The sequence below is a fragment of the Zootoca vivipara genome, chromosome 13, assembly GCF_965207765.1.
Source record: "Zootoca vivipara chromosome 13, rZooViv2.hap1.1, whole genome shotgun sequence".
Taxonomy (NCBI): Eukaryota; Metazoa; Chordata; class Lepidosauria; order Squamata; family Lacertidae; genus Zootoca; species Zootoca vivipara.
The window spans coordinates 659,888-682,642 of record NC_142596.1 but is presented as its reverse complement, the minus strand read 5'-3'; the positions used below and the strand labels follow the sequence as shown (position 1 = coordinate 682,642).

General features: G+C 46.8%; 1 protein-coding gene across 4 annotated transcripts in view; it reads right to left on the bottom strand.

Annotated features, from left to right (window-relative positions):
- Positions 1–22,755, bottom strand: part of PTPN9 (protein tyrosine phosphatase non-receptor type 9) — a 61,466-nt gene that overhangs the window by 20,238 nt on the left and 18,473 nt on the right. For 3 of the 4 annotated variants that reach the window (XM_035137806.3, XM_088657369.1, XM_088657368.1), the window contains 4 exons: positions 22,352–22,495; positions 21,022–21,111; positions 7,820–7,944; positions 259–364 (listed from right to left, as the gene is read on the bottom strand). In XM_035137806.3, the coding sequence (XP_034993697.1) occupies positions 259–364; positions 7,820–7,944; positions 21,022–21,111; positions 22,352–22,495 (465 nt within the window). Of the gene's footprint in view, positions 1–258; positions 365–7,819; positions 7,945–18,427; positions 18,618–21,021; positions 21,112–22,351; positions 22,496–22,755 lie in introns of all 4 variants that reach the window. The other variant, XM_088657370.1, reaches the window with a different exon arrangement.

Below are 22,755 nucleotides of genomic sequence, written 5' to 3'. Positions count from 1 at the left end.
CAACAGGCCTTGGCTTATGGCTTCTAGGCAGGGAGGCAGCGGGAATGAGAGGAAAGGGGGTGACAGAAAGAGAAAGAGGGGGCAGGAGAGAGAGAAAAGAGGGTCCTGCCCTATTGGTGGGTGTGACCCAGCCCACCACTGGTTTCATCCCTGCACATAGCCAGCACACAGCCGCTGGTAGGGATCAACCCCACAGGAGTGCAGCCCTTAGCAGAAAGAGAGGTTGCCCCCCCCGGCACCCATAACCCTTCCTTTTACCTTCAGAAGGTTCAGGATTTTCTTGCTGAGATCCAGCTCAAAGTTGGTATAGTGGGAGCCTGCCATGTCATATATAAATACCAGGCCATTTCGCTGAGTTTCGAAGCTGGTGAGGGGTAGAAAAGAGAAAGCGTGAACAAATTAGGAATTCACCGATCCCATCACCTCCTGGCAAATAGAAGGGGAAGAAATGGAGGCAGAGAGAGATTTTACTTTCTTGGGCTCCTTGATCACTGCAGATGGTGACAGCAGTCACGAAATTAAAAGACGCCTGCTTCTTGGAAGAAAAGCAATGACAAACTTAGACAGCATAAATAAGGCTGATCGCCGAAGAATTGATGCTTTTGAATTATGGTGCTGGAGGAGACTCTTGAGAGTCCCATGGACTGCAAGAAAATCAAACCTATCCATTCTTAAGGAAATCAGCCCTGAGTGCTCACTGGAAGGACAGATCCTGAAGCTGAGGCTCCAATACTTTGACCACCACATGAGAAGAGAAGACTCCCTGGAAAAGACCCTGATGTTGGGAAAGATTGAGGGCACTAGGAGAAGGGGACGGCAGAGGACGAGATGGTTGGACAGTGTTCTCGAAGCTACGAAAATGAGTTTGACCAAACTGCGGGAGGCAGTGGAAGACAGGAGTGCCTGGCGTGCTATGGTCCATGGGGTCACGAAGAGTCGGACACGACTAAACAACTAAACAACAACAAGAAGAACAACAACAAGAACAACAGCACATCAGCATATCCATTGTATAGGAATCAGGACAGAAATGGAAAAATCAACAGAACCTGAGATGTTTAGGATGCTGATTATAGGTTTCTAAAATGACACCTGGTGAATAGGGAGATGTTCTCCCACTCACATTGAACCTCCAGGATCAGAGGCAGCAGGTGACTGAATACCCTTTGGAGGAGAGTAACAGGGAGAGATCGCTGATGAGCTCATGTCCTGCTTGTGGGCTTCACAAGAAGCACCTTGTTGTCCACCTTGGGAGACAGGACAAGACGCGCTTTTGGTCCTTGTGATCCTTGAGATCATAATCCAGTCAACGTTAAATATTTTAATTTAACAGGATAAAGTATGTGCTTAACTATTCGACTGAAGTTGTCCAGAATTAACATGCACTTCATCATGACAGAAGTTTTTTAAATTATGCATCACAAGGAGAAAGGGGATAGAGGAAAGTTTCTCTCTCTCATAACACTGACATTTGTGGGCTCCCAGCTGAATTTTGGCAGATTCAGGGCAGATAGAAGAAGGTCTTCTTCACACAGCACATAGCTGAACTATGGAACTCCCTCCTGCAGGGGCCAGTGATGGCCACCAAGGATTAGACAGCTTCATGGAGGAGAGGGCTCTCTGTGCTTACTAGCCCTGAGGGCTCTGCTCTGCCTCCACAATTGAAGGCACTAAACTCTTCTGAAGACCAGTTGCTGGAAACCGAAGGAAGGGAGAGGACTCTTGCACTCAGGTCCTCTTTACAGGTTTCCCAGGGGCATCTGTTTGGCCCCGTGAGAACAGGACGCTGGACTAGATGGGCCACTGGCCAGATCCACAAAGCTTTGTGTGAGGGGCAAGGGGTATCGCGAAGCCCCTCCCCTCCTGAGTTCCAGCCCAGCCCAGAGCACGACTGAGAGCAGGGAAAGCTCCAGCTCAAGTGGGGAAACAGGAAGTGGGGTCCAAGGCTCTGGCAGGGTAGAAGAGCCAGCGTCCCAGGTGGGACAGGAAGGAGGAAGAAAGGGGGGCAGACCCATCCCCCCAACTCCGGAACTTCGCAGAAAGCGTCGGGGGAAGAGGATGGGGCTCCCCAAGTTGTTATGCTGGCGCAAGACGCGCCAAACGCCATTCGGAGGTACTGATTCAAGCTGAGAAGATGTGTCTCTGTAAATAGCTCCACCTTTAGCACTGTAAATACGTAACACAAATAAAAAGATAAAATGCAGAGCGGTGCAGAGTCGTTACTCTGAAGTAGCCCTATCCGGTCACTGTGACAGCTACCTCCGAATCCTTTTTGGGGCTACTTTGGAGTTGCCGGGATGACAACGGCAGAAGCAGAGAAATGGCGGCAGATCGCGGAGAAAGCCCAGCAGGACCTGCAGGCACTGGCGTTGCAGGCACAGGGGGAATTAAAGGCGGCTAAACAAGAAACGGAAAAAGTCAAAGAGGACAGGCACAACCTTGCTGAACAGGTGAGAGCGCTTCAGGAGAAAGAGCAGCAGTTAAGGGCAGTAGCGGTGGACCTCCAAAACAAGTTGGATGCAGAGAAAGCCAAGGGAGGAGGGGGTGCCCAGCTCCAAGTGCTGCCGGGAAGGAGAGCAGGGACCCTAGTAAGCAAATTCAATGGAGACCAGAGGGAATATCATGGCTTTGAGACTGAGATCGTGTATGCTCTTGAGCTGCACAATAATGAGTTCCCTGATGATGCGCACAGAGTAGCGTTTATTGTGGAACACCTTACCGGGGGAGCCAGGGAGTGGCGGAGACCGTTAATCGCGACAAAAAATCCTTGCATGAAGGATGTCAAACTATTTTTGGAGGCTTTAAAAACCATGTATGCGGCTGATAGCCATTTGGACCAGACCAAAGAGGAACTGCATAATTTAAGACAAAGAACAATGACAGTTCGCGAATATTGGTCAAGATTCACCATGCTGGTGCACAGACTGGGGTGGGAACTGCACTCGCCTCCGATGGAAGCGGCATTCTACCTGGGGTTGAATGAGGATGTAAAAGATGAGCTCTCGAGAGGTCCAAAGCCCAGTAATATGGATCAGCTGAGCAAAGCGGCTCTGGCGGTGGGGGTGAGACAGGAATCCCGGTGGAATGACAAGCAAGCAACGCGCGCAAAGCGGGCTTGGTTCCCACGGTCGCAGGAGAAGCCACTCCCCCAACAGCCATCTCACGCCATGCCAGGGGCCAGCCAAGACCAGGAACCCATGCAAATTGATAGCGCGCGCGGGCTTTTCAAACCCCAGCGGCGCCAAGACGCAAGGAGGGAAGAGGCGGGAATTGCTTTCTCTGCAACTCCCCTCAGCATCTCGTCAGAGACTGCCCACATCGCAGGGAGTGGCAAGGAAAGGCGGGAACGGTTGTGCCCTCCCCCACTGACGCAGCACCACAGCAGGGAAACGAGACAGCCTGGCTTCAGGAGACAAGGGGCAGCAGCCAGGCGCAATCGGCAAACAACAGCCCCAGCCCACCCACCCGCACAGCGAGGAGCAGCGCCAGCCCCCCCCCCAGAGCAGGGGTGGTTCTAGAAGTGACGCTAACACTCCCTAATGGGTATCCCCTGACGGTCCTCGCGTTAATCGATTCGGGGGCGTCGGCCAACTTCTTTTCGAGAAACTTTGCAGAAGCCCACCAGATCCAACTTCTGCAGCTGGATTTTCCCCTGCACGTCTCCACCATTGATGGCAGGGAGTTGCTGGGATGGGCCATCACCCACCAGACCCCCCCCATGAGAATGACGGTGGGACGGCACTCTGAGACACTGGCATTCAACGTCACCACCATTTCAGACCCCCCCCATCGTCTTGGGCATGAGCTGGCTGGCGCGCCATGACCCCTCCATCAGTTGGCACCAGAGATGCATCACGTTTGGATCAGACTTTTGTCTGGAACATTGCATGCAGCACCAACCAGGGGAGGGGCCTCCAATAGCCACGGTGGCCACCATGCACGTCAAGGGGGGTGAGGCGATACCCAAGCCGTACTGGGACCTGCAGGAGGTCTTCAGTGAAGCGGAATCCGACCACCTACCCCCGCACAGGTCGTTTGACTGTCAGATCAACCTGGTGCCAGGGGCCGCGCTACCCCCAGCCAAGCTGTACTCCATGTCAGATCAGGAACTGGAGGACCTGCGGGCGTTCATCAACAAGAACCTCAAGCGGGGGTTCATCAGAGAAAGCAAGGCAGCAGGGGGCAGCCCGGTCTTCTGGGTGGACAAGAAAGACACGCAACAGCGCCGCCTGGTGGTGGATTTCAGACGCCTCAACAGCATGACGGAACCGGTGGCTTTCCCTATGCCCAGAGTGGATGATCTGCTGACAGCGGCACGCAGGGGCAAGATTTTCACCAAGCTCGACCTGAGGGGGGCGTACAAATTGATCAGGATCCGGGAAGGCGATGAGTGGAAGACCACGATGGTCACGCCTCTGGGCTCTTTTGAATATCTGGTGATGCCCTTCGGTTTGCAAGGGGGCTCAGCATGCTTCCAGGCCTTCATGCACCACGTCCTGGGGTCCCTCCTCTTCAAGAACTGCTTGGTCTTCCTAGATGACATCCTTATATACTCCAATGACCCCGAGCAGCATGTGAAGGATGTCAGGGAGGTGTTGCAGCGCCTAAAGGAGAACCACCTGTATGTGAAGCTGGAGAAGTGCAAGTTTCACACCAGGGAGGTGGACTTCCTGGGCTACAAGCTGTCAGACAAGGGGCTAGCGATGGACAAGGACAAGGTGCAGGCCATCCTGGACTGGCACAGCCCCAGGACGCGCAAGGATGCCCAACGCCTACTGGGCTTCGCCAACTTCTACAGGAAGTTCATCAAGAACTTCTCTCGCGTTACGGCTCCCATCACGGACTGCCTGAGAGGCAAGCAGAAGTTCAGATGGACACCAGAGGCGCAAGCAGCGTTCGAAAGCCTCAAGAGGGTGTTCGCCTCTGACCAGAACTTGTTCCACGTGATGCAGGATGCGCCCCTACGCGTGGAGACAGATGCTTCAGACAGGGCTTTGGGCGCCATTTTGCTGCAACTGGATGCCAACAGAGAGTGGAGACCCTGTGCCTTCTTCTCCAGAAAGCTGACACAGCCGGAACGCAACTACACGGTGTTTGATAAGGAACTTCTCGTGATCCACGCTGCGTTCCAGCATTGGAGACACTTCCTAGTGGGCGCCAAGCACCCCATTCAGGTGTGCACGGACCACAAGAACCTGGAGTTCTGGAGAACGGCCAGGGTGCTCAACCAGCGGCAGATACGGTGGGCAGAGTTCTTCTCGCACTTCAACTTCTCCATCCACTACATACCGGGGGAGCAGAACGTCAGGGCGGATGCCCTCTCCCGCAAGCCAGAGTACATGGAGGAGGAGTTGCCACCTGCACCCCGACACATTTTCCCCCCATCAGCATGGTCCTGCGGAGCAGCAGTGGTGAGCGAGGCAGAACTCACAGCACTGACGGCAGCAGATGAGTTTGCCACCCGCATCTTCAGAGAGCTGCGAGGGGGGAGGGAGCAGGCAAAAGACTTTGCGGAAAGGAGGGGGTTGCTTTTTTACAGGGGAGCCCTGTACCTGCCCACCAACCAGCTCAGAGGTAAGGCCCTCAAGCAGATGCACGACAACCCGACGGCGGGTCATTTTGGAAGGGACAAAACCACTCACCCTAGTCATGAGACACTTCTGGTGGCCAGGGGTGCGGGAAGATGTTCGGGACTATGTAAGGGGCTGTGACACCTGCCAGCGCGCAAAGGTAGTCAGAGCAGCACCAGCAGGGTTGCTGGAGCCATTAGCCACCCCGCACAGGCCGTGGGAAGTAGTGTCAATGGACTTCATCACAGACCTGCCGTCGTCCAGGGGCAAGACCGCAGTGTTGGTGGTGGTGGACCTTATGTCCAAAATGTGCCATTTTATACCGTGTGCCAGGGCGGTCTCTGCAGAAGAGACAGCCAAACTGTTTGTTGACCACGTATTCAGACTGCATGGATTACCTTTAAGAGTTATTTCGGATAGAGGCCGCCAATTTGTTTCCAGGTTCTGGAGGCGGCTCATGAACCTCCTGCAGGTGGAGGTCAGCTTGTCGACGACTCGGCACCCGCAGACCAATGGACAGGCGGAGAGGGTCAATGCCATTCTGCAGCAGTACCTGAGATGCTACGTCAGCCAGAGGCAAACGGACTGGGTGGATCGCCTGCCACTGGCAGAATTTGCCTACAACAATGCGGTGCACGTCTCCACAGGGGTGTCGCCCTTTAAGGCCAACTACGGGCGCGACCTCCGATCTTTCCCGGAGAGGGAGGGGGAGGAGGAGGAGGAGGGCCCGCAGGCAGAGGATTGGGCAGAGGAGCTGGAGACGGTGCACCAGCAGCTCAGAGAACACTTGGAGAGGGCCAAGGAAGCATACAAGAAGGGGGCAGATCGCCACAGGCGACCGGGGGAGGTCATCAGGGTGGGGGACAAGGTTTGGTTGTCCTCGGAGGGCCTTCCCACCAGAGGGAGGTGCAAGAAGCTGGCACCCAGAAGGTTGGGCCCCTTCACGGTCACGCAGCAGGTTAACCCGGTGGCATTCAGGCTGGCACTGCCAGAGGACATGAGGGTGCACCCAGTGTTTCATAGATCGCTGCTGTCTCCGTACAGGGAAAGTAGCAGGTTCCGAGGCAGCGCACAGACCCCCGAGGGGGGGGGGAGAGAGGAGGCAGGGAGCCACTCAATGAAGCAACGGCCATCCTTGATTCACGAAGGGGGGGGGCCTGGAGTACCTCATGGCATGGGAGGACGCCCCGCCATCCCAAAATGAATGGGTCCCAGCCACCCAGATACAGGAGGAATTCTTAGTGGAAGAATTCCACGCCCTCTTCCCACACAGGCCCAAGCCCTGGCACATGGAAAGGGAGGGGGAGGAGGAGGAAGCACAGGAGGGGGAAAGCAGTTCACCATGGAGATGGGAAGCAGAGTTTGAGGACACGGAGGAGGAGATGTGGGTATCTCCGAGGTCCACTCAGTCAGGAGAAGAGGTGGACTGGCAGCAGATTTTCACCCCCACCAGCTCTGAGGCCACGGACTTTTTGGGCTTTCCCTCTTCCCAGGAGGAAGGAGGGGGCCAAGGGAACTGGGGGGAGGTGTTCACACCAACCGGCTCGGACAGCACGGAGTTTTTAGGCTTTCAGTCACCACCGACACCCGTGCAGCCTCTCGGGAGGGAGGAAGGGGGGCCTGGGAGGGGGATGGATGTGAGGGGCAAGGGGTATCGCGAAGCCCCTCCCCTCCTGAGTTCCAGCCCAGCCCAGAGCACGACTGAGAGCAGGGAAAGCTCCAGCTCAAGTGGGGAAACAGGAAGTGGGGTCCAAGGCTCTGGCAGGGTAGAAGAGCCAGCGTCCCAGGTGGGACAGGAAGGAGGAAGAAAGGGGGGCAGACCCATCCCCCCAACTCCGGAACTTCGCAGAAAGCGTCGGGGGAAGAGGATGGGGCTCCCCAAGTTGTTATGCTGGCGCAAGACGCGCCAAACGCCATTCGGAGGTACTGATTCAAGCTGAGAAGATGTGTCTCTGTAAATAGCTCCACCTTTAGCACTGTAAATACGTAACACAAATAAAAAGATAAAATGCAGAGCAGTGCAGAGTCGTTACTCTGAAGTAGCCCTATCCGGTCACTGTGACACTTTGCTTATATTATTATATGTATCTCATTCTGGCTCAGATGTGAAGGCAATGCTGCAAAAAAGCAAGGGTTGTCGACACATATAAAACTGCACAGAGGATGCCAAAGGGGAAAACATACACATTATTGAAGTGCGGTCATCTGAAGGAAGCAAAGCCCCCAGAGATGGAAAGTGTTCTACTCACCTCTCCACAGCTCTGTCCAGCAAGTAGAAGAGGGCTTGGAGGACCACATGCTGGATGCTTTTGTTGGGATGGTGCAACTTGGCAGTGAAGAGGGCAATTGACGCTCCAGTGGGATCTCGTACGCTCTGCAAAAACGCCAGAGAGAAAAGATCAGCAAATGGATGTAAGGTGAATTTTTTTAAAGAAAGTTGAGAAATTGTTAAATGAACATTGTGAAATTATTGTGATGGGGGATTTCAATGGGGTGGTATTTCCAAAACTAGACAGATCTAGACAGATCTAGAAGTGTGCATGCACACGAAAGCTCATACCAAAATAAAAACTTAGTTGGTCATTAAGGTGCTACTGGAAGGAATTTTTTTTATTTTGTTTAGACAGATCAAAAGAGGGAAACTACCGGAGATCTTTTTTCAGGTAATAAAAAATTACGAATTGAAAGCTATCTGGAGAATAAGAAACCCTCTGGAGAGAAAATACTCTCATTATTCAAAATCCGCTGCCAGAATCAATGCGATGTGGCTATCACAGAAGCTGGTGTCATTGACAATAAAGTGTGAAATTATGGCAAACTCATTAACGGATCACAATCTAATTATGGTTAGAATTAGGGAAGGGTTCAGACAAAACAGAAGATGGCGTCTAGATGAGAGAATTTTAAATGATGAGCTATTTATAGCTAAGGTGAAAGAATTACTGAAGGAATTTTCCCGAAATAATATGTCAGAAGAGTTAGACTTAACAACGGTTTGGGATTCAAGTAAAGCCTTTATTAGAGGAATATATATCCAACAAAGAAGCAGAATTAGGAAAGAAAGATAAGGGAAAGTAGAGAAAATTAAAAAAGAAATAGAAGTAAAAGAAATGGAATTAGTGAAAAAGCCAAAAGATGCACGTATAGCAATGCAAATTAAAATTCTACAAAATAATTTGTCGAATTTGATGGGTCAGGAAATTGAGAATAAAATTAAATGGGCTAAACAAAGAACATTTGAATTAGGGAGCAGAGCTGGGAAATTATTGGCGTGGCAATTAAGGAAGAAACAGAGTGAAAGGATAATTACGGTACTACAATTAAAGAAGGAGATAAGAGGTGGACAAATTCGGAAGATATACAAAGGTGTTTAGTTAAATTTTATAAGAAATTGTATAAAGGTAAGGAATTAGATGAAAATAAATTGGAAGATTATTTCAGTAAGCATAAAATAACCCAAATGAATATAGAGGAGAAGGAGTTATTAAATAAATTAGTGTTAAAACAAGAAATTTTTGCAGCCATTGCTAAACTTAAGGTAGGGAAATCACCGGGAATAGATGGCCTGTCCGGACAACATTAGGACCCAGGTGGCGCTGTGGTTAAACCACTGAGCCTAGGGCTTGCTGACCAGAAGGTCGGCGGTTCAAATCCCTGTGACGGGGTGAGCTCCCGTTGCTTGGTCCCAGCTCCTGCCAACCTAGCAGTTCGAAAGCACGTCAAAAATGCAAGTAGATAAATAGGAACCGCTACAGCGGGAAGGTAAACGGCGTTTCCATGTGCTTCTCTGGTTCGCCAGAAGCGGCTTTGTCACGCTGGCCACATGACCTGGAAGCTATACGCTGGCTCCCTCCGCCAATAATGCGAGATGAGCGCACAACCCCAGAGTCGGTCACGACTGGACCTAATGGTCAGGGGTCCCTTTACCTTTACCGGACAACATTATAAATTATTTAAAGAAGAATTGGTGGAAATATATCAAAAATTGGTTAATAAGATCCTGGAAGAAGTGGTAATCCCAAAAACGTGGCAATAAGCTTTTGTGACATTAATACCGAAAGGAGAAGAAAGGAATGAGGAAGTAGGAAATTTTAGACCAATTTCTCTCTTGAACATGGATTATAAGATTTTTTGCAGAAATCTTGGCTAGCAGAATAAAAGGGGTATGAATAGGATTATTGGGCAGGAACAACAAGGGTTTCTACCAAAAAGAAAAATGTTTAAAAATATGAGAACTTTTTTTAATTTGATGGAATACCTAGATTGGAATCTGAGCAAATATTTCTGGAAGGAGTAAAGGCAATATATAATAAACAAGTGGCCAGATTAATTATAAATGGGAGAATCACAGAGGAATTTGAAATATCTCAAGGTACTCGTCAAGGATGCCCATTGTCTCCATTATTATTTATATTATCGCTGGAATTCTTATTACAAGATATGAAGGATGATGGCGATATTAAAGGAATAACAGTGGGGAGGAATAAGTATAAAACAAAGGCCTTTGCCGACAATATTATAATAATGATGGAAGACCCAGTAGAGATAATAAATAATTTGAAAGTAAAATTACAAAGTTATGGAGCGATAGCGGGATTTAAAGTCAATGGGGGGGAAACTAAAATAATCACTAAGAATATAAGGAAAATGAATTAATTAAATTAAAATCAATAGTAGAATGGGGGATAGTGAATAAGGTGAAATATTTAGGGATAATAGTAACTCCAAATAACGTTAATTTATATGATAATTATTCAAAATTATGGAAGAGTATGTTTAGCCTGGAGAAGAGAAGGTTAAGGGGTGATATGATAGCCATGTTCAAATATGTGAAAGGATGTCATATGGAGGAGGGAGAAAGATTGTTTTCTGCTGCTCCAGAGAAGCGGACACGGAGCAATGGATTCAAACTACAAGAAAGAAGATTCCACCTAAACATTAGGAAGAACTTCCTGACAGTAAGAGCTGTTCGGCAGTGGAATTTGCTACCAAGGAGTGTGGTGGAGTCTCCTTCTTTGGAAGTCTTTAAGCAGAGGCTTGACAGGCATATGTCAAGAATGCTTTGATGGTGTTTCCAGCTTGGCAGGGGGTTGGACTGGATGGCCCTTGTGGTCTCTTCCAACTCTATGATTCTATGATTCTATGAGTATTAAGGGAGATTTAGAGAGATGGAAAGGGCTAAATTTGACGTTTACAGGCAGAATAGTGGCAATAAAGATACTGCCCAAGATCCTGTGTATGTTCCAGATGTTACCAATTGTGGTTAAAAAGGAAACGCTTGAGTCTTGGAGACAGGGCCGGCTCTAAGGCAAGGCTGGGTGGCGCAGGGCCGTCAAGGGGGGGGCACCGCGTGGTTGCGCCCGCTGCAGCGGCGCTGTGCCTGCCAGACAACCGCGGTGGGAAATGGGGCGGGGGGGCGCGCCGGAGCGATCTTCGCACCACGGCGCCCGGGTGCCCAATATGCTTAAGACGGCCCTGCTTGGAGAAGAGATTTAAGCAAATTTATTTGGCTGGGGGAAAAGCCAAGAATACAATACAGATTATTAACGGATATAAAAGAAAGGGGAGGCTGGGGGGGTCCCAAATCTCAAATTATATCATGCTTCGGCATGTATATGTTGGATGAAAGATTGGTTCTTGCTTGAAGACCGGGAATTATTAGATCTGGAAGGTTTTAGGAATATAGGTGGCTGGCATAAGTATTTGTTACAGGAAAAGAAAGGGAATTATAAATGTTTTACCGATCATATAATTTAAAAAAATCACCATTTAACACCTGGAGGAATATAGGAATTTACTTGAACCCAAAACACCGTGGTGGGCTTCACCTCTGGAGATGACAGCGATGAATGGCGAATCTAAAGGGGGGAAATGGTTAACTTAAAGTGACCTAATAGTGAAAGAGAATGACCAATATATATTAAAATCATATCAGCAGATCAAGCAGTTTTGTGCCAGTTGGCTACATTATTATCAAATACAAAGCTTATTTAAAAAACATAAGGTAGAGGGATTTTTGGGGAAACGATCTAAATTACAAGATAAAAAGAGAGCTGGTGATTGGCCTGGACTAAGATGCACAAGAAGATAGATATGTATAAATATATATGTATAAAGGCAGAGAGAATTTAATAGAAGATAATATTGTTTATTTAAATTTCATTTTTGTGGAAGAGGTATAGTAAGTTAGATGTACTGATAAAGGAAAACGGTATCAAAATGAATGGAAGTTGGTTTTTTATTTTTATTTTCTTTTCTTTTCCCCCATTTTATTCTTTGAAAACCTTTTTTCTTTCTCTTTTCCAATTCTTTTTTGATTGTTTAGGCATGATTGTGTAAAGAAATTCATGATTTTTTTATTTATGATTAATGATTTTGGATTAATGATTTTTTTAATTTGATATGAATTGTGTATGGGCATGGATGGATGGATGTATTTTTTTATTTATGTTGTTCCTTTTTTGAGTGAGATAATAAATTTTATCAGCAATGAAGCAGAAAAGGGGCAGATCAGTCTCTGCAGAGGCATAAGATGTCAAAATCCGTTCAAAGCCACTTTGGAATTCTGGCTGTTGCATGACTGAATTATAGAACTGTAGAGTGGGAAGGGATCATGAGGGTCATCTAGTCCAACCCCCTGCAATGCCCAACATGGGGCTTGAACCCATGACTGAGATTAAAGAGTCTCATGCTCTACCAACTGAGCTATCCCAGCAGAAGCCCATGGCATCTAGTATTCCCAGGGGGTGTCCCATCCAGGTACTAAACAGGCCTGGCCTTGCTTAGCTTTTGGATCAGATGAGATTGCACGTTTTCTACCTGATGGCATGGAACTTTGAGGCAAAGCAGGTGTTGCCAGCCTACCTCGCAGGGTTGCTGGAAGGATAAAAATGTCGACAGGCAGAAGTGATCTACAAGGCCTAAACCTCCTTGGAGGAAAACAAAGGAGATAGACCTAATAAAACAAACAAGCAGCTCGCAGGGCCAAAGTAATTATGACGCTGTTGATTCATGAATAGGATGTGATGCGGGGAAAGCAGAGTGAAATTCTTCACACAATGCAGAGTTCAAGAATGGAATATTGGTGGATCTTTTGCTGATCCTCCCGCAGCGGACACCCTGCAGCCCAGTGCACTGGTTCAGGAACAGAACTTCAGGAACAGTAACTTGAGTTCCACTTGCTTTTATTATATACAGCAGAGCAAAATCAAAAGCAAAGTTCAAGTTACCATACACAGCTCTCTCATCTAACACACACCAACTATCTCCAGACTCTCTCAAAACGCCCCAACAACCACCTTGCAGTATCATGCTGCTTATCAGGGAACTTTAATCCAATCACAGCCTGTTGCTAGACCTCTAGGTTGCTGGGCAAACTTTAGTCATGTAGTCCAGCCAATTTGGCTGCTTGCCAGCTTTCTAATTGCTTCTCCAAAGCTGCCTTACTTTCTCAGACTTTAACATTAAACTCACTCCCTCCAGAAGCAGGGATAGCCATCAGCTTGGATGGCTTCAAAAGAAGATTGGACCAATTCATGGAGGAGGAGGAGGAGGAGGAGGAGGAGGAGGAGGAGGAGGAGGAGGAGGGTTTCAAGGGTTACTAGGATGGCTCTGCTCTGCCTCCACAGTTGGAGACAGCAGCACTTCTGGATAGCAGTTGTTGGAAACTACAAGAGGGGAGAGGGCTCCTGTGATTGGATCCTGCTTGTGGGCTTCCCATAACTGGCACCCAGTTGGCCACTGTGGGAACAGGATGCTGGACTAGATGGGCCACTCAGTTCCCAGTGTTTCTCAAACTTGGATCCTCAGCTGTTGTTGGACTACAACTCCCTTCATCCCTGCTAGCTAGGAATGATGGGAGTTGTAGTCCAACAACAGCTAAGGACCCAAGTTTAAGAAGCACTATTATAGACAGTCTGTCCTCCCACATCTGTTGATGCTGTGATTACTAAGACACAACATGGGTTCCTCAGAAGCAAGTCATGCTAAACAAATCTAATTTCTTTTTTTAATGAAGTTACAAGCTTGGTGGATCAGGGGAATTCGGTGGACATAGTGTAACTCAGGCATCCCCAAACTTCGGCCCTCCAGATGTTTTGGACTACAATTCCCTTCATCCCTGACCACTGGTCCTGTTAGCAGGGATCATGGGAGTTGTAGACCAAAACATCTGGAGGGCCACAGTTTGGGGGTGCCTGGTGTAACTTGACTTCAGTAAGGCTTTTGACAAAGTCCCCCATGATATTCTTGCAAGGAAGCTGGTAAAATGTGAGTTGAAGAAGATAACAGTTAGGTAGATTTGTGACTTGCCGACTGACCGAACCCAAAGAGAGTATTAGAGTACTCATTAATGGTTCTTTGTCATCCTGGAAAAAAGTAACAAGTGGGGTACCACAGCGTTCTGTCCAAGGCTCATTGTTGTTCAATGTGTTTATAAAGGACTTGGAAGAAAGAATTGAGAGGATGCTCATCAAATTTGCAGAAGACACCAAACTGGGAAGGGTAGCTCATGCCACAAAAGACAGAATCGGTATCTGGTCATTTCTCAACAGTGCATCATTCATTCACCATCTAAAGGAGCCCTGAGAAAACAATTTTAATTCCAAGAAAACGTTATGATCTGAACAAGTATTTGGACAAATTTCAGATTTATTCATCCTTGGGGCCAAATCTCTTGTAATCCATATGTAATCGAGACGGCTCCACGACTGATTAGCCTTTGAGAAAAAAGTTTTCCATTGGATTTTTCAGCCTCCATGTGTCTATCATGTCAAAATTGTCCATCATTTCAAAGAATGTCTATCATGTCAAAATTGTCCATCATTTCAAAGAATGTCTTTGGTAGTCTCCTGTCATTATAAATTTTTTGTCTTTGTGACCTGTCCATCGGAGTAGAGACTACCCCATTCAAATCACCCATTGTGACTATTTTATAGTCCAAATAGTTCAGCAATAACTCGTGTAGCTTTTTGTAAAATTCAGCTTTTGCTTCATTTGGTGCATAAATTCCAAGCATCAGAAACTTTTTGCCATGGGCTGTTACTTCAACCGCAACATATCTCTCGTCTTCATCCTTAAACAATAATTTTACATCAAATCTTTCTTTTACATAAATTACCACTCCTTGTTTTTTGACTTTATCCACAGATATAAATCCCCCCCCAATCTTTTATTTCGTAAAACTTTTCTATGGGTTCTCATCACATGAGTTTCTTGTAAGCATATCACATCCAGATTTTGTTTTAACAGCACGTGATTGATTCGGTTTCTTTTGGGACGTGAGTTCAAACCATTAACGTTCCATGATAATATCCTCAAAGCTCCCTGCCCAGCTGCTGGTCCAGCTCCCAAGTCAAAAAGTGGTGGCATGGTTGTTGGTACACCAGGTCCTGGTCCTAATTCAGATTCAAAATCCTTGGCATTTTTCTGTAAGAATCTCCTTTTTTCTTCCAATGTTCTAATCTGAATTTTCTTTTGTTGGTATTTGAAGATGAGTCCTTCTGGGAATTCCCAGTGAAAGAATATCCCTTTCTTCCTTAAAGTGCTTGCCAAGTCAGCGTAGTTATTTCTTAAATCCAAGAAAAAAATGGGAATATCTTTAAAGACCACCACCTGATGGCCTTGTACTTTCAGGTTTTTCTGGCAGTGTAATCCCAGAATTTTATCTCTGTTCTTTAGTTTGGAAGGTCACCAGGCAATCACTGATAAATTTTGAACCTTTTTTCTTTGGTCTTGCTCCAAACCTGTAGGCGTTCACAATTATTGCTTCCAATTCTTCCTCTGTCAGGTCCCAAACTGCCTTGAATTCCTGGATTAAAATTTCCTTCAGATTACCTTGTTCTATTTCCAGAAACGCTCGTAATCTTAGATTGGTTTCTCTCTCCTTCATCTGCAAGAAAGCGATTGCGACCTGTTTTTGATATTGTTGCCTTTCCAGGTCCTGGATTTGAACTGTTTCAAGCTGCGTAACTCTTGAATCCACATACGAAACTTCAGTCTTCACCTGTTGTATTTCTTTATTCAAAATTCAATTTCATTCTTAATTTCCTTCAGTTCTTGTGAATGTCGGTCCTGCCCTTCTTTTAATCCTGTAAGCAGTCCTGAGACTTGATCTTCAAATGTTGGAGACAGAGATCCTTCCTTCCTTGTTTTGGGAACTGCTCCTGCAGTTCCTTCTCCAGCCATAACAAACTGGTAGCAGCTTCGAATCTCTAGGTCAGATTTACCACAATAGCAACTCTGCAGTAGCTGCAGGCTGAGAGCGACAGTCTCACTTTAATCAGATATTACAGCAGTCTTTTCCACTTATAGAGTGCTTTTTATGTTGCCAAACTAATGAAGAGATTGATATGTTGCAAACTACATATTTAAAGTCCTCTTGTAACCATTCAGACTGCTACAGTAACTTCAAAAGGTCCCAATAAGGAAACGGAGATTGAAAGCATCCAATCCCTTTGTGACGTCACAATGGTGTCTGTTGCTCTGACCTGGTCTCCCCTTCCAGAGGGAAAGCAGCTTTTCCTTTTTCATTTTAAAAGTTTCTACAGGGAATCTAAGTCTTTATAGTCTCTCCCCCCCCACCCTGCCTTGGGGCTTGGGGGGGTATTTTATGCCTTGAAACTTGGAAGTTTTACCAGTAAAAATATCTCTCGCAGCTGCAGTTTTGACAGTTACTTTCACTTTTGCCGCAGTGGACAGGGATCGGCCTCCGTTGTTTTTAATCCCTCCCGTGGCCAAATCCAGTGTCCAAATTAGCAATTTAATTATTTCTTTTTACTCACAGTGTCCAATTTATCCAGATTTCTTTCTTTCTGATGAAGAACTTGACAGCTCAAAGGTCGTCGGCTCCAGGAGCTTCGCACACTGAAGGTAGCAGTTAGATTCACAGCACCCACATCTCTCCTCCCCGCTCTCTCTTGAAGGCTCTTATTAGTGAAGAAAGCCCCAAAAACCCTAAAGGATGATTTTGAAATAAACTTGAATACATCCATTGAGAAAAGGGTTATTTGGGACGCAAGTAAGGTGGTAATGAGAGGCTTTATGATTAAACAGAATGCAGTAAGGAAGAAGGCCCAGAATGAGAAAAAAAAGATATTATCCTGAATCAATTAAAAGGGAAGGAGAAAATGTTGAGGAGTAACCCAAAAAATCAGCAGATTCAAAAGGAAATAAAGGCCTTACAAGTACAGTTTTCCCAATTGATAAATCAGGAAATTGAATGGAAAATTAGAATGATGAGACAAAGGACCTTTGAATCGGCAAATAAATGTGGCAAGTTATTAGCCTGGCAATTGAAAAAAGGCAGAAACAAAACACTATAATCAACATTGTGCACGAGGAAAAGAATATTGAGAACCCTGCTGAAATTAGGAAATGTTTTCAAAAATATTATAAACAGCTTTATAAGAAAGAGAAAGAGGAAATGGGAAAAATAGAACAGTTTTTGGACAAAAATGGACTGCAGAAAATTCCTGAGGGAAAAAAGACCCTACTCAACCACCAGATTTCAAGGCAAGAAGTTGAACTAGTGATTAATCAGATGAAAATTGGCAAGGCACCAGGACCAGATGGACTGACTGCAAAATACTGTAAGACATTTAAAGAGTGGCTGATCCAGCCATTGATGGAGGTCTGCAATAAAATACTAGGGGGGGACAAGGCGCCCAAGACCTGGAATGATGTATTTATTACGCCGATACCGAAACCAAACACGGACAGGGCTCAAGTAAGGAATTATCGTCCATTTTCTTTATTAAATGTGGATGACAAAATATTATTGCAAATATTATGGCCGCAAGATTTTAAAAAGTCCTTAATGATCAGATCCATCATGATCAGAGGCCCCCAGACTATGGCCCGTTTCCCTGCGACTGAGTGTGTTCAGACCCCTCCGGCACTGCTAGCCCCGCCTTCCCTTGCCAGTCTCTGCATAGCGGGCATTGTTTCACGAAATGGTTGGGGTCTTGGCACAGAAAGCAGTTCCCGCCTTTCCCCTCCTTCCTGGGTGGCGCCGCGTTTGAAAGTTCCCATGTGCGTGTCACCCCAAGCTCCGTGGGCTCTGGGGGGGGGAGTCTAGATGGGCTTTTCTTGAGAGCGTGGGAACCAAGGACATGCGTTCTTCCCTCCTGCTCTCTCCTTCCAGCACACTTCCTGTCCCACCCCCACTCCGAGCGCAGCTTTGCTGAGTTCATCCATGCTTTGAGGACGAGTGCTCCCCAAACTTTTTATCGCCGCGGACCAGTCGACGTTTGATAATTTTACCGCGGCCCGCTGAGGGGGGGGGGGACGTTGATTGTTTATATTTTATTTAGATTGTTTTGATTTAATAATTTTAATTTAATTGTATTTAAATGTTCCTTGGGCGGCCCGGTACTAATTGATCCACGGACCGCGACCGGTCCGTGGCCCGGGGGTTGAAGACCACTGCTCTAGACAATTCGTCCTTCACTTCTGCATTCAACCCCATGTAAAACATGGTCTGGACCGGCTCAGAAGCCAAGTCCCATCCCGGCCTGTGAATCAACACGGCAAACTGCGCCCAGTAGTCTCTGACTGACTGGAACCTTGTTTGAGTGCAAACAGTTCCTCTTTGGTGCAGTCCGCTTGTGCCTCACTGGAAAACATCACATCCATCCCTTGATTGAACAGATCTAGATCTGATAATACTGGATTGTTTCCCGCAATAAGGGGTGGACCCAATCCCTCACGGAGCCCTCCAAATGCTCTATGATGAACGCTACGTGTTGCTAGTCATCCACAAATTCCCCTTTCTGTAACTTGAGGGCATAATTAACCTCTGTTTTGAAACCTAAAAACTGCTGGGGGTCCCCATTGAACTCGCTGACTAGAGCCGGTACCTTTCTGCCAAACGCGCCTTGAGGTCTGTCTCCCAACCTCCGTTCCTCCAGCCTTTCCTGGAGCTTTTCCGCATGCTCCAGAAGATCCCTCTCTCTTCTTGCAGTCCTCGAGTTCATCCTGCAGTTTCTCCGCTGCCCTCCTCGCATCATGAGCCTCTCTCTGTGCGATCTGGGCTGCTGCGTCTGCCGCCTGCAATAACGCTTGTGTCTCTTTATCCATCTCCAAAGTAGCCACAATGATTGCTGGATTGCTTTCAGAGGGCCGTGGTGGCTACTCTAGAGTAACTCCGCTTGAGTCCAGTTTGTCTTTAAAGACGTTTATTGTGCAAGCTATTTACAGTGTAGAGACAGCTTAAAACATGACCTCTCATCCCAAATCAGAATTGGGCAATGGTGTACGTCTGTTCCTACACCAGCAAAGTAGTCTGGGCACCCCAAAACGCCTCCCCCTTGACCTGCGTCACAGCGCTCTCCTTACTTCTTGCATCGGAAGGAGCAATGCCCTCTCAGTTTCCTCCCTGAGCGGTCGGTGACAGGGCTCTCCAACATCCCTGAGCTGCTGCCTGCATCTCTCCGCCCCCGAGCTTTCCCATTGTTCCTCACTCTGATTTTTCTCTCCCTCAGAGTCTCTCTCCCGCCCCCCCAGCTGCTTCAGACCCACTGTTGCTCTCTCTGCTTGGCGAGATGGACGTCAGGATGATGGGGGCTGGCTCCCTGTAGGGAGTCACCCTTACAAAAATCAACGAATCTTTTTCCAAAATGTATAATTTATTGTTGGAGTGGCATATGAACAAATGAAATTGGTAATGATTGATTGGGCAAAGGATGTGGGGCATAATATTATGATTGAGGCCTGCGAAAAATTGTGGAAAAAGAATATTAAGTTTACAGCATGTAATGTTTTGGAAGAAAATGTTATGAAAATGATGTTTACAGTAGGTGGTATTTAACACCAGAAAAACTTTCAAGAATTTACCATACACATGATAAAAAATGCTGAAAATGTAAAGTCATAGAAGGAACATTTTACCACATGTGATGGACTTGCCCCATAGTAAAAGACTTCTGGGGAAAAATTTATAATGAATTAAAGAAGGTGTTGAAAAACACATTTATTAAGAAACCAGAAGCCTTCTTATTGGGCATAGTCTGAAAAGAAATTCCCAAAGAAGTTGTTACTTTCTTTTTGTATGCCACAACAGCAGCGAGAATTTTTATAGCCATGAATTGGAAGACACAAGAGATACCAACTGTTGGAGAATGGTATCTGGCTGAACTGACTGGGAAACTCCGCGACCAGGGAGAAGAGACGGTGGGAAAAGACTGGAAGAAATTTAAAGAATATTTAAAGAAACATTGTAACATTAGAGGTCTATATTACAGATTTTGAAGTTATAATATAGGCTGTAATGTAAGGTATGTTAAGAGTTTAGACAATATGAAGATAAGATTCTAAAGGGTGAATTAGTAGAAAATGTGATAAGGAGATTTTTAAAATGATTCATAATGAGGAGTTAGAAGTTACTAAAGATGAATTACAATGAACCGCAGACAGGGGAGATTCGAGTAAGTCACCCTAAAATGGTAAAGAAAAAATAAGAATTTGTAAAGATAGATTTTTGTTTTATGTGTATTTTTCTGTTGTGATGGCATCATTTTGTGTGTGGATGTGGTTTTTTTATATTATATGTGTTTGGAAAATCAATTTATTTATTTTTTTCAAAAGACAGAATCAGGATTCAAAATGACCTTAACAGATTGGAGAACTGGGCGCAAGCTAACAAAATGAATTTCAACAGGGACAAATGTAATGTTCTGCACTTAGGCAGGAAGATGAGGGACATCTGGTTTACTAGACATACATGTGAAAAGGATAAGAGTCAACAGTGTGAAGCAGCAGCAAACAAGCTACCGGTAATGCTACTCTAGGCTGAATCAACAGAAGGAAGTCTAGTGTTCAGATCAAGGGAAGTCATAGTCTTGCTCTATTCTGCCTTACTCAGACCACACTTGGAATACCGTGTCCAGTTCTGGGCACCACAATTTAAGAAGGGTGTTGACAAGCTGGAAGGTGTGCAAAGGAGGGCAACCAAGATGAAGAAGGGTCTGGAGACGAAGCCTTATGAGGAACAGTTGAAGGAGCTGGGTATGTTTAGCCTGGAAAAGAGGAGATATGATGGCCATCTTCAAATATCTTAAGGGCTGTCCTGTGGAAGATGGAGCAAGGCTGTTTTCTCCTGCTCTGGAGGGTAGGACTCAAACCCATGGTTTCATGTTACAAGAAAGGAGATTCTGACTCAACATCAGGAAGAACTTTCTGATGATAAGAGCTGTTCAACAGTAGGATGGACTCCCTTGGGAGGTTGTGGACTCTCCTTCCTTGGAGTTTTTCAAGCAGAGGTTGGATCTGGTCATGGATGCTTCAGCTGATATTCCTGCACTGCAGAGGGTTGGACTAGATGACCCTAGGGTCCCTCCCAACTCTAAAATTTCATGGTTCTATGATCTAAAACCACACTATGGAGACATGTGCCCCATGCCTCCGCAAACAGGAAACCACAGCTCTGTCTGCCCAAGCAAAGCACCTTACTCACCAGGATGGTGAACTTTCCACTAAGCAGCTCTGAGCGGAGAGGTTCCTCATGAGGCTTCAGCTTCACGATCCCTTCCTTCAACCTGGTTTCCTAGGAGGAAAGAAAAGACTCGTTATTGTCTGCAACCGAGGTGGGGATCCTCCATCCGGTCAGACCAGGAGTCCTCTGGGTGGGGCTGAGTGGAGCTGGAGTCCAGCAGCACCTGGAGAGCCACACAGACCCTGACTGGCAGCAGCTCCCTGTACAAGCTGTGGGGCAGCCCACCCCTCAGGTTCTTTGCCATTAAGCTTTCCACCGAGGCAGCTTCTGGGGCCAAAATACCTCCAGGGGTTCACTGGCCAGGGGCCATTGCAGTCCACCTTGGTTGCAGCCAGCGGATCCTTCTCACCCAAGAACAGAATAATCTCCCTCGGCAAATTGCCTGAGTTGATTTATTCCAAGACAGACCAGGGGATAAGCTCACTTCCCAGGTAGGGAACCTCATGTGGCCCCCGACCTCTCTGTCTGGCCCGCAGGACTCTTGCTTAGTCAGATCTCAGGCCACAGCCCTCACCCCCTCGAGTGTGTCACTGCCTGGAATAAGTCCATGAAAGGGCACAATGTTCTCTGCTTGTCTGGATGGAGGGGTAGGTGCACAAGGAAGTAGAAGCACCAGACTTTTACTATGCAAGAGGAAGAGTATCACCCTTTGCCCCTCCCCCAAGGGCACATGCCCCCCCCCACGCTGCCCAAGGCAGATCGCAGCCTTTGGGGCTGAAAAAGGTTCTGTGTCAGTTATCAGAGGCTCTCCAGAGTTTTAAACAGGAGGGCTTTTTAAACTCTGCCAGGTGTTCCTAAGATGCTGGGAATGGGACAGCATCTACACTTTGGAACTCCTTGCCTATTGATGCCAAGCAGGAGCTTTCACTGCACTCTTTTCAGCACCTGCTGAAAACACTTTTGTTTAGACAGGCCTCCCCAGATGCTTTGAAATGCTGATAGAAATTTTTTAGTATAGGCAATTCCCCACATGTTCTGGCACATAAGTGAAAATCCCATAAGTGGAAGCACCCTCTAGATACTCTTTAAATGCACTCTTTCTACAAGCCAGATCAAAAATATTGCACCCAAAATAACCACAACTGGAATTGAAGCTCTGGGATGTGAAAAGTGGCGTCTGCCAGGCAACCCTTCACATCAGTTGTTAGGCAGGGAGGTTGAGCAGCCTCCACAAAGCCCTCTCCTCCGCCCTCCCTGAAGTCCCTTTGGGCTCCAGGAAGGGTCTCCTCGTGAGCCAGGAGGGCTCTCCAGCTCTCTCCCTCCATTTCTGGGGAGGAATTGATCCCCTTACCCTGTAGGAATGGAAGAGCTCAATCGCTCGGAGGACATCGAATTTCCTGGCCATAAGGAATTTGACGGCCACATTCCAAGAGAGAGGAGACACATTGTACTGGACTGTCCACTTATTAATCTCTTCAAGGAATTGCTTGGTTGCCTGTTCCAGAGAGAAGAGAAGAGAAAAAGACACCGTTAATTAAAGTAATCACCACAGCCCCTCACGCTGAGGTCCCAGGGCAAGCTACAACATTTTTTAAAAATGCTATATTGGTTTTAAAAACAAAACCAAACAGTTACAAAACCAAACAATACGCAATGATCAACAAAAGGCAATCCGAAATCAACAATCATTACAAAAAAAGAATTCATGACATGACTTTCAGTCCCATTGTGGTTCCTAAATTACATTACAACTGC